General features: G+C 42.3%; 1 protein-coding gene across 1 annotated transcript in view; it reads right to left on the reverse strand.

Moving 5' to 3' along the window:
• Positions 1 to 2,832: 2,832 nt before the first annotated feature.
• LOC135554033 (protogenin A-like) overlaps positions 2,833 to 15,594 on the reverse strand; it is a 36,325-nt gene continuing 23,563 nt past the window's right edge. The window contains exons 11-19 of the mRNA XM_064986035.1: positions 8,191 to 8,286; positions 7,884 to 8,070; positions 6,112 to 6,239; positions 5,686 to 5,856; positions 4,491 to 4,667; positions 4,070 to 4,193; positions 3,798 to 3,939; positions 3,554 to 3,667; positions 2,833 to 3,424 (exon numbers count right to left, since the gene is read on the reverse strand). Coding sequence (XP_064842107.1) covers positions 3,035 to 3,424; positions 3,554 to 3,667; positions 3,798 to 3,939; positions 4,070 to 4,193; positions 4,491 to 4,667; positions 5,686 to 5,856; positions 6,112 to 6,239; positions 7,884 to 8,070; positions 8,191 to 8,286 — 1,529 coding nt within the window. The 3' untranslated portion in view covers positions 2,833 to 3,034. The remainder of the gene's footprint in view (positions 3,425 to 3,553; positions 3,668 to 3,797; positions 3,940 to 4,069; positions 4,194 to 4,490; positions 4,668 to 5,685; positions 5,857 to 6,111; positions 6,240 to 7,883; positions 8,071 to 8,190; positions 8,287 to 15,594) is intronic.

The following is a 15,594-nucleotide window of genomic DNA, read 5'->3' on the forward strand; positions in this document are numbered from 1 at the left end:
TTTCAAGGCCTGTGCATGCTCTTACTATAACTTTGAAACACACCAATGCAAGTCTGTGTATTGGTTACACAGACTCCCAATGTTGTGTCCAAAAGCTACTCTCACTACAACTGTGAAGCAGCTGTGGGTTCCCCTGAGTTTAACTGAAAATGACCCACAGGGCTCCACCATTGCAGCTAAAGCCATCAGCACAGCCTTTACAGAAAAACATGACTGCAGAAGGAAAGAGGACTCAGAGCACCAGATAATTATGATTCACACCAAGTCCTCCACTTCATCCCTTTATATTCACATGTAAAAAAAGAAAAATAAAGAACACAACTTGAAATTAAAGAGACACAGGACTGGATCTGCATCACTCATTCTTCCATCTCTTGCATAACACTGACCCCCTCTGACTATAGCATCCATCACATCAAAAAGCTCTTCAAAAGCTGGAAGAGGAACCTGAGGTAGAAGACGATATATCACTTATCGGACATTCACAACCAATTGAAAAGATGAACAATACTGTTACTGCTCAATAATAACTTGTCTATTCCAGTTTTTAGTTATCAGAGAGCTGGATTGTGGTCACTGGCATTATAACAATGCAGAGGATTACACATGTAAATAAAAAGCAAAAACAAATATTCCATATACAATATGAACTTGACATTTTAACACAGCTTTTCAGACTAATGCTCATCTACAACAGTTTAAAGGGGTATTCACATTCGTATCAAAGATTAATACATTTTAGGCATCTAGGAAAAAACTAAATTCAGTTGGTACTTTCTCAAAACTGGGGTATACGAAACACCATAGAAATAACAATAATATATATTTCTCCTCCAGTGAGGAAAACGTTAAAAAGAATGTAGAGAAATGTCTTTTGCTTCAATGACAAATAACAATGCATGTTTAAAAGCACTAACGGTGTACAACTTTCATCTTGATTTGTGATCTAATAGACACCCATTTATTAAGTAGTAATCAAAACCTAAATGGAGATAAAGCTTTTGGAACCATATAAAATGAGAAAATATCATGCAAAGATATGAGTCTAAATTGATCTTTTGCCAATGTGCAACAGTGAACTGAATTCTTTGGTATACATTGTTTGCCATTCAAAATAAAGTAAAACTGATTGTGTCACACTTCATGTAAACCGTCATCCTATTAGTTAGAAATCCATTGATTGAAAATACTGTTGCAATGTAGGATGAGAATCAATATAATATACTGTATTTAGCTCTGCATATAATTTCCCCCTACAATGTACACATCTAGTTGCAACAGTAAAGCTCTAAAGAAAACCAATAATAGGGTGATTTGGTTAGTGTGCATGACATTGATTATTGTCATTTTAACCATTATCAAGGGCCCAAAATCCTGGGGGCACTTTCTGAGAGAACCCGCATCTCAACTCAGTTGGTCACAGAACGGGGGCACACATGTGCAAGGCGTTCGATTTTTGGTCTAATACATGAGAAAAAACTAAATGTAATTTTCCCAGGGGCCCACTGAGAGATCAAAAACAAACAGAGGGAGCAAACAATTACTTTGTATGATAGCATCAGTCACCGCTGCACATGGGCTGTGATCAACAAATCAAACTAATCTGACAAGTGCTAAACTTATTTTTCTACTCTATGGTAAAGTATACTACTTAAAGAACAAAAAAGTAACTAAAATCTATACTCAGTAGTACATAAACGTAGACAAAAATATAGATATCTTTAGAGAAATGTTTTCTTGGTGTTCATTCACTTCCATCGCACTGATTTAACGCTTTTGGTTTTCAACAATCGTTCTTCACACTTCTCCCATCCCCATGTGTAAAAGAGTTGGACCTCAGATGGATCGGACTTTGGTATAGGAGCATTTCTGTTTGTCTCCGACATCTGAGGCTCTCTTTCCCCATTAAGGCCATTTATAAAGCTTTTAAGGTCTGCTGTATTGAAATGCGTCGACACAAGCATTTTTTGGTATGTTCTTTCCCAAAATAACCAAAAAGATAGCCTGCCATACCCCAGACACATAATTCCAACTGAATTCAAAACAGGTTTTTCCACCTGTGAGTGGGGCATCACAAGGCTCTGAACCGTAACGGACAATGTTCTAGAGATACATTCATAACAGATCTATGGCAACTACCCTCTACAACGAACAGCTCAGCACTAAGAAGATACCCTGTCAGTCAACCATGGAACATTACACATGGCTTTTCAAATGTACTAAACCTAGTTCCCTGAGTTCAGGAGGATAATAACACAACAAAATAATGCTTAAAAAGAGGTAGTATAAAACAGGAATTGCAAGGAAAACTGCACATTGACAACAAAAAAATCTTAACCATTATTACTATGGATAACCTGAAAAGTGTCATACTGGCATATTACTGAATGTCAGCAATTTATGTAGTAAATTGTACTGGCCCTTAATCTACCATAGCCAAGTAACCTGAGAAAGTCCAAGTAACCTGTGATAAAAATAAAACGACAAAGCTTTAAGTGAGATCTGCAGTACCCTTACAATCCCGTACTTCATTACAAACAAGGAGGAAAATGAATACGGGACTAGTCTGACCTAGTAAAAACAAATTGCCATCAGGACGCATTAGTTGTTCCATAAAGGAAGAGACCCCTTCCATAACGCAGGTATAAGTCATTATCATTAAATATATAGTTGGAGTTTACCGAGAGGTAAACTGAGGTAGATAATCAGCAAAAGAAGGGCTCACTCTACACTTTGCTCCAGTGATAAACTCTTAAATAATGTCAGAAATGTAACAGTCACATTTCACATTTTTGACAATCTCTTGAAACATTCATGGTGGGTGAGATTTCTTTCAAATACATACAAACATTTAGAATAAAAATAAAATGAGTACACATTCACTAGAAGAAGATTCTTTGATAAAAATCACCAGAACCCAAACCAGAGCCCAGTTCTTCCAAAGACCTGGATTTTTGGATAACTGCTCATTGTCTTTTAGAACAGTGGAGTGAGTTTTTAGGGTTGAGAGATTGATTGGAGGTCACACAGACTGCTAGAGAGAAAGTGCAGGCTGGGAATTGTCTGGGGCCTGATCGTGATGATGGTTGCACGGTTTCTCCATGGAATTTCCAATCTCCAGGTCGAGGTGAGACTGCTCCCCCAGCTCACCCTCACGGGCAGGACTGCAGCATGACCCCCCACTCTCCTCCTCTTTCAGAGACGCAGTGCGGTTGGTCATCTCTATGTCGTCGTGAGAGTAACGGCCCGAGTCGCCGGTCTCGTGGCTGCCGTCGCTGTTGGAGGAGCCCTCGGTGTCACCAGGTGGGCCAAACAGGACCTGCAGGGAGGTGGGCTGGTTGGGTGACGACAGAGACTCATCCTCGTAGCACAGCACTGTTGCTCCTGGCTGGTACGAGCAGATTCCATGGCTTTTCCTCTGGATCTGAGTCAGTAAGAAAGGGTGAACAAAGGGAATTCATATTGATAAAAGGAGGAATAGCTGCTGGTCACCTATTGTGTTCTATTTAAGTAATGTTATGTTACTTGAACACTTTTGTTATATCTTTCTTACCTGGCTTTTCTTAGCATTCATTTTTTTCTGATTTCTGAAGGGAAACCATTTATTTTTCTTCTCAGTGATTGGATAAACTGGTCCAAGGCTATTGATGATCAAATCTGTTCCACCCTGGAAATTAAATTAAATTTGCAAATATCTGAATCTGTCTACATTGGTTATTTTCCATGTACTTTGGAGACATAATGCAAGAGGAAATGTTAGAGGAAAGGAAGGGCGTAATAGAGCCATATCCCCTTACCTTGGCATCAATGAAGTGGTCTGCTCTCATCATTGGCACCATGACATCAGGATTCTCAGCCTGGCCCTCAGAGCCCAGGTGGACCAAAGCAGAGGGGACCTGACCAGCCTCCTGCCTGATGGCTTTAGTAGCTGACGATTTCCTGTCAAAACAATCCTACAATATTAATATAGAAATAACAGCAGAGGTTCTATCCAAACCACTGGGGCAGTCAGAAAAGTAATGTCATATCAAATAACAACAAATCACACTGAATCTGTTAAAATGGTTACCTGTTTTTGCCTCTGCAGACAAGGATGAAGGCACAGATGATGATGCAGATCAGTGCAATGCAAACCCCCACGATGATCCCTGTCATTGACTTCTGGTCCAGGTGGTAGAAGCCACCAGAGAACACTGCAAGACAGTTGTCACAAGTGATGAGACAGCCACTGGAGACATACACTCTTATCTAGGCTCTGTGTGGGTACTACATCTCCACACTGTGTATCAAAATCAATACAGCTGGCAATCACCTCCCCTGACATTCACAGAGATGTAATACAGTGTAAATAATTTAGCAGGAGACCAAGGCTGCAGGCCTAGCTATTGAATTTGAATTACATCTAGTAGGTCAAGTGACGACAACAAGAGAAATCCTGTCATGAAAGTCAATGAAAGAAAGACCAAGTATGCACCACATTAGTCACTAACCTGTAGCTGAGCCATGGGAGCTCCTGGGGTTGTGACCGGAGGTGGAGCCATCGCTCTGCACGGCCAGTTCTACGGTGTGTGAAAACGGCCCGTCTCCCATATCGTTGGACGCAGACACCTTGACCAGGTAGATGTTCCCCGGCTGTAGGTTCTCCAGTAGAGCCATGGTGATGCCCCCTATCACCGAGAAATAAGTGATTAGTGACCTATGTCAACCCATTTGAGCCTCAGCAATAAAAGGAAATGGACATGTGAATATTGTTTCAACATGCTGCGGTGTTGCCATTTGCCACGTGGTAATAAATATAGCTGTTCAAATTCATGAACTGGAGGAAATATGTCAGGCCTGATTTTTTTCTTCTGCTCCTCTCTCCTGTTTTCAACTGACTCATGAAGAACAGGGATTTACAATTCAGTGGAAAAAAACATAACCTGAGGCATATGGGGGGATATTTGTGACCAGATTCTCAGGCAAAGGACAGAGGGTCAGGGATCAGAGGGCTATAACCCCCCACCACCACCCAGCTCCACTGAGGTCTCAGCAGTAACGGTTGGGGTGACAGGGTTGATTTACAGTGGTGGGGGGCTGGGGCAAAGCAGGATGGCTTTGTGAACAGCCTCACTTTTGACCCCCTCACCTGTGGCTTAGAAGGAAAGATCAGATGCCTCACATTTCCTGGAGTCATCTGCTCCCAATTACGCCTATGCTACCCAGAATCTGTGTTCTTTACCCAGGAGCTGGACACTCTCTCACAGCTGGCCAGTATTACTTACTGCCACACGTCAGGCCTTTGGGTACACAAAGCATATGTGTGTGCTGCTATGGCCACATTAACTATATGGTAGTAGTCCATAGTGACTACAGCACTCTTGACCAGTGTGTTTCAGGTTGAATGATTATAATCTTGAGGAGAATGAGAATATTGGACCTAAAGCCACAAAGACAGATGCTACCCAATGCTAAAAAAACAACTAAGTATATAATCCCATCCTTCGATTGGTAAGACAACAGGAGGGGGTTATCTAAGAACAACCAGAGATCTCAAGGACTAGTAACTAATACAGAAATGGAAGGGAGGAAGAAATGAGTTGATTTCCAATGGCCTGTATGGTGTGGAGCTGGGGCAGGGCTCTTTGTCTCTGCAGCCCAGTTTAGGCTGCAGCTCATCTCTCTCTTACTCCCTCTTTGGCTCACCTTCTCTCTGCAGCACCTTCCACTCTCCAGCTACCCAGGCCTTCCTGGAAGCGTAGAGGATGGTATAACGTGTCACCGCCAAGTTGGGCTCATCTGGAAGTTTCCATGACACCAGCGCTGTGTCACCCTCGATCAGAGTCACTTTCACACCTGACGGTGGCAGAGTAGGTGCTGAGGAGGAAAAAATGCCAGTTTTACCCCTGAGGCTAAATCGCTGATGAAGATGTACAACTGTCATAAACAAAATTTTAAAAATGGATCTTCGTAACTGGTAATGAGTTGAGGAATACTGAAAATGTAAGTTTGAACCAGGGCCTACACCATAGCGACATTTTAATCAGAGTAGGTTCTTTGATGTCACTCAAAAGGACAACTATATCTCACAAGCTATGGCCCTTGCTTATGATCCCTTTTGTTGGTGCTCACCTTCAGGCAGAGTGCTCTGGTAGACCACAGGGCTCCAGGGGCTGGACAGTTGGTCAAGGTGCAGGCGGACTGCAAACTCATATCTGGTGTTGGGCTCTAAGTCCGGGACCAGAATGTTCTTCTCAGCACTGTAGAGGAGAACCACAGTGATAAAAATGGATTTACAGTTGAAGTTGAACATTTACATAGCCAAATACATTTAAATTTAATGCCGGACATTTAATCCTAGTAAACATTTCCTGTCTTTGGTGATCCTATTTATTTTAAGAATGTGAAATGTCAGAATAATAGGAGAGTGATTTATTTCAGCTTTTATTTCTTTCATCACATTCCCAGTGGGTCAGAAGTTTACATACACTCAATTAGTATTTGGTAGTATTGCCTTTAAATTGTTTAACCTGGGTCAAACGTTTCAGGTAGCCTTCCACAATAAGTTGGGTGTATTTAGGCCCATTCCTCCTGACAGAGTTGGTGTAACTGAGGCCTCCTTGCTCGCACACGCTTTTGCGGTTCTGCCCACAAATTTTCTATAGGATTGAGGTCAGGGCTTTGTGATGGCCACTCCAATACCTTGACTTTCTTGTCCTTAAGCCATTTTGCCACAACTTTGGAAGTATACTTGGGGTCATTGTCCATTTAATAGACCCATTTGTGACCAAGCTTTAAACTTCCTGACTGATGTCTTGAGATATTACTTCAATATAGCCACAGAATTTTCCTACCTCATGATGCCATCTATTTTGTAAAGTGCACCAGTTCCTCCTGCAGCAAAGCCCCCCCACAACATGAGGCTGTTTTGTTTCATCAGACCAGAGGACATTTCTCCAAAAAGTACTATCTTTGTCCCCATGTGCAGTTGCAAACCGCAGTCTGGCTTTATGGCCTTTCAGGTTATGTCGATATAGGACTCGTTTTACTGTGGATATAGATACTTTTGTACCGGTTTCCTCCAGCATCTTCACAAGGTCCTTTGTTGTTGTTCTGGGATTGATTTGCACTTTTCGCACCAAAGTACGTTCATCTCTAGGAGACAGAACGCGTCTCCTTCCTGGGCGGTATGAAGGCTGCATGGTCCCATGATGTTTATACTTGCATACTATTGTTTGTACAGATGAATGTGGTACCTTCAGGCATTTGGAAATTTATCCCAAGGATGAACCAGACTTGTGGAGGTCTACAATATTTTGTCTGAGGTCTTGGCTGATTTCTTTTGATTTTCCCATGATGTCAAGCAAAGAGGCCCTGAGTTTGAAGGTAGGCCTTGAAATACAACCACAGGTACACCTCCAATTGACTCAAATGATGTCAATTAGCCTATCAGAAGCTTCTAAAGCCTTGACATCATTTTCTGGAATTTTCCAAGCTGTTTAGAGGCACAGTCAACTTAGTGTATGTAAACTTCTGACCCACTGGAATTGTGATTAAGTGAAATAATCTGTCTGCAAACAATTGTTGGAAAAATTACTTGTGTCATGCACAAAGTAGATGTCCTAACCAACTTGCCAAAACTATAGTTTGTTAACAAATTTGTGGAGTGGTTGAAAAGCAAGTTTTAATGACTCCAACCTAAGTGTATGTAAACTTCCGACTTCAACTGTATACTGTATATGGAGATTATTAATCAGATCCAATACTTTGGCAATTGACCTGCAAATTCTTAAATCTGTACTAAGTGCCATCCTGAGTTCTATGACCATACTAAGCACCCTCTATGCAGTTAAATGACTATGTGCATGGAGTATGAAGAGGAAGGTATTATATAGGACACTCACGTCTGCAGGTAGAGTACCAGGGAGGCGTTCTGAAGGCCCACAGGGTTACAGCGGATGGTGTAGTTGACGATCTGGCTGGAGGTGAAGGCTGGACGCCCCCAGTGGAGGAACACGGCAGACGAGCTGTTGGCCTTGGCATACACGTGGTGAGGGGGTGGCGGAGGGGGCACCATACGATCACGGACCGCTGATACACACAGAAAAAAAATAATGCTAGAGGTACTCATGCGTCGAAAGATTGGTAACTTATCATAACTATCATCTATCATTATAGACAATGGTTGCTTGCATTAAGTGAAGAACTTACAGACACATCCAGGGGTGCTGATAGTCTGGTCTGCCTGGTAGCCATCTCCTATGAAACTGAATGCCAGGAGCTTCACATGGTACTTCTTCCTTGGGTCTAAAAATAACAACATTTACATATCTTTCACTGTAAACCTATGGGTATAGTATACATTATATCATAGACATTCACCTCAAATTGACCAATGTGACCTACAGTGGAAGTGAGTGTCTGTCCACTGGGGGGCATTACACTGAACCAGAGGCTGTGTCATTTCTCCAACCAGTAGGCTGTGAGAGTGCTGGATCAGAAAGAGCATGGCTGAGAGGTCATTGAGGTTTGGCCGTGGAGCTCTGCGACAGATGCTGAGTGCTGGGAGCCCAGTCCCTAGGTCAGTTCCTGCCCTTCTCAGGGCAATGAGGCACACAATAGAGGAGCTCCTCTATCCATCACTCTGCCTTTTCAGGGAGAATAGGAGAACCCTTCCCCCACCCAGGGCTGCTGGCCAGTGGTCAGTCCTATTCAGTTCCAGGACAGGGGGGTTAAACCACAAGAGAATGCCCCCCCTAGGAAAGACAGAGCGGTCAATCACATGGCCAGAGTCAGTGGCCTTACAAACCCCAGGTAGAACAAACGCTGCTAAGTTAAATGTTCTCTCTGTACCCAACAGGTCACTGATAAAAAGTTCAGGCCAAACACTATCCAAATGTTTCACTTCATATCTGCATTGATTGGTTAATTTGTCTCCTAGACTACGATCTCTTGTCATCCTGGAATAACCAGATTACTGTGCATGACATATTCAGATAAGGAGGATAGGGTTGGAAAGGTAATACTTCATCATATTAATGTGTTATTACCCTGTTTTGTGCGTAACAATAGTATAGCTGTATTGGGTGAACCGGCTGCAGTGTATTAAAATATAATTACACAGGTAATTACAGGAAGCTCCTGCTCCAACCTAGAGGACCTTACTGAAATAGCTGAGGATCTATCAAACTAATGGCTTACAGCCTCCTATGAACTCCAAGGCTCTTCAATATGCCACCCATCATTACACACACAGTAGGCAGAGGAATCTGAGCAAATTATCTTCAATCTGTGAGTGCTTATTCAATACGTTTATTTTGAAAAAACTGGGACATATTGATTTGCATTTCAGTCATCAGCTGTCGAAACAGCACTGAAATACAGTCTAGTCTAGAGGGAAATGAACTGCTGCACGGCCGTACATGAGATCTTACAGCACATCATAGGCCTACGAAAGAGGCTGTGGGATGACACATCATTATCCAACCGAAGAGGGGGGGCGGGGGGTAAGTGTAGTAGGCTGTATAAAACGTCACTTATGCTTTACAGAATTATACAGCTAGATTGCAGTACTTCATGAGAAGATGTACAGGTACTAATAACATAACTAGTATCAGTGGAATAGTGTAGCACCAGTAACCGAAAGGTTGCTGACTCGAATCACCGAGCTAACAAGGTAAAAATCGGTTGTTCTGTCCCTGAGCAAGGCAGTTTACCCACTGTTCCCCGGGCTCCGAAGACGTGGATGTCGATTTAAGGCAGCCCTCCGCACCTCTCTGATTCGGAGGGGTTGGGTTAAATGCAGAACACATATTTCAGTTCAATGCATTCAGTTTTACAACTGACTAGGTATCCCCCTTCCCTTTCGCCATGGAACAGCAATGCAGTGAAGAACATGACCACTAGGTTGTGCTCCAGGACACATACGTTGAGAGGAGCACAGGAGTGTGGATACAAACTGAAGTCATGCCTATCCTCAGTTCCAGTCACCGAAGCAGTCATTTATGAGTTCTACGTTACTTACAGTTTCTGTGATCATGTCTCAGAGACAAATAAAAGGTAGTCAGTTAAAAAATGTATTGTTTTTTGCCCTACCACTACACAGCTGATTCAAATAATCAAAGCTTGATGATAAGTTGGAATCAGCTGTGTTGTACTAGAGCAAAAAAACTAAACATGCACCCAAGAGGGGCCCCAGGACCGAGTTTAAGAAACCTTAAATTAGACGATCTAAACCCAAGGGTAACCCATGTTGTTCATCTGACAAACTGCTAGAGGATCATATTCACTGCATGTGTGTGAAAATATATTTTGTAATGGTGAGCAGGCTCTATATCTTCAAAAGAGTTGAACATTTCAAAAAGCAATTACAGTCATTGTGAAAAATCAAACCACTTTGTTGAACAACCATCTCATCATGTATACTATGCTCCAGAGTGAAAACAACTGTGTTTTTTCTAGGATCGGTCTGAAAACACTAGGATCGGTCTGAGAGCCTTGAGGCTATGGGAGGGTCCAGGGGGTGGAGTCAGGGCTGTGGGAGGCAGGGGGATGGGCAGGAGGATTGTCCGAGGGGTGTGGTTTGAGCCACTAAGACCGCTAGCCCCGAGGAGTTTCAATGGAGCCAGCAGGTCAGGCCTAGATAAAACTCAGAAGGAATCTAAGGTCATGGGTGTGGAATACGAGTTGAGCCTCTTTTTTTCTCTCTCAAAATCCGTGTCCTTTCTCTGGTCCCTAAGCCTTAATGGGGAAAGATAAAGAAGGGACTTGCAGGAGGGGAGAAAAACGACTTAGAAGTGTCTTAAAATCTATGTGGTATCCTCTATAGATTAGATACAACAGCTTAGAATTGGATCAAAGGAAATATTACTGATAATATGATTGCATAAAAATATGAAGATTCTCTCTTTATTTTTCTACATTATAGATGGGTCAATGACTAGGCTACTGTAGTCATTTGCTACAGAAAACATTTAGTTGTGCTAATGAGTTCTTGTTTGTTGAAAACAACAATATGAAAATAGCTGCACATATTTGTGAGGTTCCTATATATTTACTTTCTCTAGTAAAAGACAATGAATTAGTGTACACTAGCATAGCTCCCTCCTGTCCCATGTCCACAGTCAGGCTGGCCGGATTTGGACAGTCCCAGAGGCTTTTGTTCAGCCCCAGTGTCCATCTATAAAGAGGAGCAGTCAGGGTCTCACAGTCCCACCTCTGCCCAGCCACACAGCACAATGGGCCTGCAGTAATTACGCAGGAGAGGGGCTGCGAGAGGGGGCAGGCTTTGACATCTGGGCCATGACCTTTGACATGGAATCTGGGCAAGCTAAATCCTGCCAAAGGAGGGGTTATGGACACTGCTCTTAAGGGGTGGGGGTGGGGGGTGGAGAAGCAGGGGAACTGAGTAGAAAAGGGGGAAAAACACCAAGAGACAAAAATAATAAGTCACTTAATAGGTGATGATAAATAGTGCCAATAGGAAGAAATGGTGAAGCGAGAGAGCAGAACTCTTCAATGGGCAATTTCATAGCCGATATAATGAAAGCATGATTAGATATGGCGAGCTCAATTGTTCAGCTTAACTTCTCTTTGTAACCGAGGAGTGACCTAAGGTTATACTTTGTTTTCTGACCTAGAATAAATTCAGAACTTGCAAACGCGATTGAACTTCCAAAAGGAAATGTATTGACGTGTTAATTTTAAAATCTGTGAGTAATACACATGGTTTGGGTAAGGTTATCAGGGATCTCCATGGTTGAAGATAAGAGGTGTCCACACAAACCTCCCCCTCTGTATGGAGTCAACCATGCTTGCACTAACCGCCAACCCTGGTCAAAAGGAAATGTGTGTTAGCCCTGGCTCATTCAACAACACCAAATCCCTCACAAAGATAAGATAGGCTTCAGTTGCCACATAATAATGGGCAATAATCCCCCTGTCTGTAGATTCAAGGCCAAATGTTTCTTCTCAGATATCACAAAAACAAACATCACTCAAACTTGTTGTGCCTTACTCACTTTGCTTGAGAAAAGTTCATAACTAATTTCCTCAGAATAATACACAATCTGCCTAACCCTGCCATTGCTTAAAGATACACCAAAGTGAAGCTGGTTCATTTACCCGTCAAGCCTGTTGGGTTAATCTTGCAAGGCTTTGCTCTCCCCATAAATTATGATGCCAGTTTGTATTTGAGGGGAAATTCTTGAGCTGTTTGTGGTCACCTGATTTTTTTTTTTACAGCCGTTTTGCAGATCCTGCAGGCCCCAAAGGCTTTGTTCTGCCCTGAGAATGGCCCCCCAGGCCACAGCAAGAAGGGTCTGAGACAGGGCCATAAATGTCAACTCCCACACTGATCCACAAAGCAGCATATATCATAGGGGGAGCATATATCTCCCTCTGAGAGATTGAGTGAGACACACACACACACACAGTTTATTGATGTAGTGGGCTCACTAATACCCATCTATCTTTAATCTGACACCAGGCATGCAATAACTAATGTTTTCCCAGAGAAAAGACCACTCCACGATGGGCAAGGTGGCCCCAAGCTATGAGATAAATCTACTACCGTACACCCAGTCCTGGTGCCAACAGGTATGGGAGGTATGTCAACCATGACTATGCCACAGGAAGAATAAACATGAATGGGAGGGCCTCAGTATTTCAACACCATGTCATTTATACACTGAGCTACAACCTCTCACATTCCTAACTTAGAGAGCCCTTTCAGTCATGTGGAATGGTCTTAAGAGATCATTTAGTAGCCAGAGCAGAGCTGGTCTGTTTCTACTACAGATTCAGAACTCAACCACGTCTTTTTTCTGTTAGAGAGGTATGTTATTTGTGCACTTTAGAGCAACATTGACTCAATAATACAGTAACGGTTGGCTTGTTGTCTTTACCACATCAAAGCTCAGTGAATTTAGGACCCAGGGATCTGAAATACTCATCAAGTCACTCAGTGAGATTGGTGTTGTTCATAATCCCTGACTGATCGAACATATTCTCTAGTCTGTGTGTGGTTTCCAAACCCGTGAGACTGTCATAAGTCACAAGTGTCCTTGGGTGAAGTAAAGAGTTAAAGTTAAATCCTCTGTTAATTGCATTACTATCAGAGACATTACAGCGTAATCCTTTATCCTAGATAAAATCCAATTAATATTTTAATTGATGCTCCATGTTGCTCTCTACTTCAGACATGCCACGGAGGGTAAATAATATTATTATGAGAAGTATCCAGAGTGTTTTCTAATGGATAAAACACTTAATCAATTCAATAGTAAGTAGGCTGATTAAAAGTCAGTTAGAAAACAATGTCCTATCGGGCACAATATGTATACCACTGTTTATGCTTGTTATGTGACTGGTTGTTTTCTTGGTTGCAGAGCAGCCACCTCTGCTCATCAGGATAGTTTATTAAGGAACATAAGTCATGGTTTGTCACTCAAACAACCGTGAACAAAATCAATAGGGAAATGCCCTTTCTCACTGCTGTTCTGTCCTTGGAAGGTTAAATCAAGACAGGGCAAACATGGACATTAAAGCAGACCCAAATTGTTGAGAACACCCCGTTTTAATTCAAATACCCTGTTTGGAGATGTGGTTCACCTCCACGAAAATAAAAAAAATACTTAATGTTACACTTCTCATATTGGTTTATTATCTATGTCACACTAAACTGACCAAAGCATATATCCGAAGGGAAAGCTGAGTCAAGTCAGTATTTTTATCTGAAGCTGTCTGTCTTTTTAACACGCCACTTACTGAAATCAACGTTGTAAAAATGTGGTGCCATGGACATGAACTGAAATCGTACCTAAACCTATCTGACACTGACAGTAATATGTGACAAATTAAACTGCTGTGTCTCCTCTCCAACAGGAAGTCTCTCCCCTGAGTGGGGAAACCTTAGGGAAGATAAATGAGATGCATACTTCTTTTCAACATGTCATACTACAAGTCACATTCCATGGATACAGTGGGGCAAAAAAGTATTTAGTCAGCCACCAATTGTGCAAGTTCTCCCACTTAAAAAGATGAGAGAGGCCTGTAATTTTCATCACAGGTACACTTCAACTATGACAGACAAAATGAGAAGAAAAAAAATCCAGAAAATCACAGTAGGATGTTTAATGAATTTATTTGCAAATTATGGTGGAAAATAAGTATTTGGTCACCTACAAACAAGCAAGATTTCTGGCTCTCACAGACCTGTAACTTCTTCTTTAAGAGGCTCCTCTGTCCTCCACTCGTTACCTGTATTAATGGCACCTGTTTGAACTTGTTATCAGTATAAAAGACACCTGTCCACAACCTCAAACAGTCACACTCCAAACTCCACTATGGCCAAGACCAAAGAGCTGTCAAAGGACACCAGAAACAAAATTGTAGACCTGCACCAGGCTGGGAAGACTGAATCTGCAATAGGTAAGCAGCTTGGTTTGAAGAAATCAACTGTGGGAGCAATTATTAGGAAATGGAAGACATACAAGACCACTGATAATCACCCTCGATCTGGGGCTCCACACAAGATCTCACCCCGTGGGGTCAAAATGATCACAAGAACGGTGAGCAAAAATCCCAGAACCACACGGGGGGATCTAGTGAATGACCTGCAGAGAGCTGGGACCAAAGTAACAAAGCCTACCATCAGTAACACACTACGCCGCCAGGGACTCAAATCCTGCAGTGCCAGACGTGTCCCTCTGCTTAAGCAAGTACATGTCCAGGCCAGGTTTGCTAGAGACCATTTGGATGATCCAGAAGAAGATTGGGAGAATGTCATATGGTCAGATGAAACCAAATTAGAACTTTTTGGTAAAAACTCAACTCGTCGTGTTTGGAGGACAAAGAATGCTGAGTTGCATCCAAAGAACACCATACCTACTGTGAAGCATGGGGGTGGAAACATCATGCTTTGGGGCTGTTTTTAAGGGACCAGAACGACTGATCCGTGTAAAGGAAAGAATGAATGGGGCCATGTATCGTGAGATTTTGAGTGAAAACCTCCTTCCACCAGCAAGGGCATTGAAGATGAAATGTGGCTGGGTCTTTCAGCATGACAATGATCCCAAACACACCGCCCGGGCAACGAAGGAGTGGCTTCGTAAGAAGCATTTCAAGGTCCTGGAGTGGCCTTGCCAGTCTCCAGAGCTCAACCCCATGGAAAATCTTTGGAGGGAGTTGAAAGTCCGTGTTGCCCAGCAACAGCCCCAAAACATCATTGCTCTAGAGGAGATCTGCATGGAGGAATGGGCCAAAATAACAGTAACAGTGTGAGAAAACCTTGTGAAGACTTACAGAAAACGTTTGACCTCTGTCATTGCCAACAAAGGGTATATAACAAAGTATTGAGATAAACTTTTGTTATTGACCAAATACTTATTTTTCACCATAATTGCAAATAAATTCATAAAAAATAAAAAATCCTACAATGTGATTTTCTGGATGTCTTTTCCTCACTTTGTCTGTCATAGTTGAAGTGTACCTATGATGACAATTACAGGCCTCATCTTTTTAAGTGGGAGAACTTGCACAATTGGTGGCTGACTAAATACTTTTTTGCCCCACTGTATGTATTTACAGAAAAGCTCAGCTGCAAGTGGTGAGGGG

This window comes from Oncorhynchus masou, chromosome 2 (genome assembly GCF_036934945.1).
Source record: "Oncorhynchus masou masou isolate Uvic2021 chromosome 2, UVic_Omas_1.1, whole genome shotgun sequence".
NCBI lineage: Eukaryota > Metazoa > Chordata > Actinopteri > Salmoniformes > Salmonidae > Oncorhynchus > Oncorhynchus masou.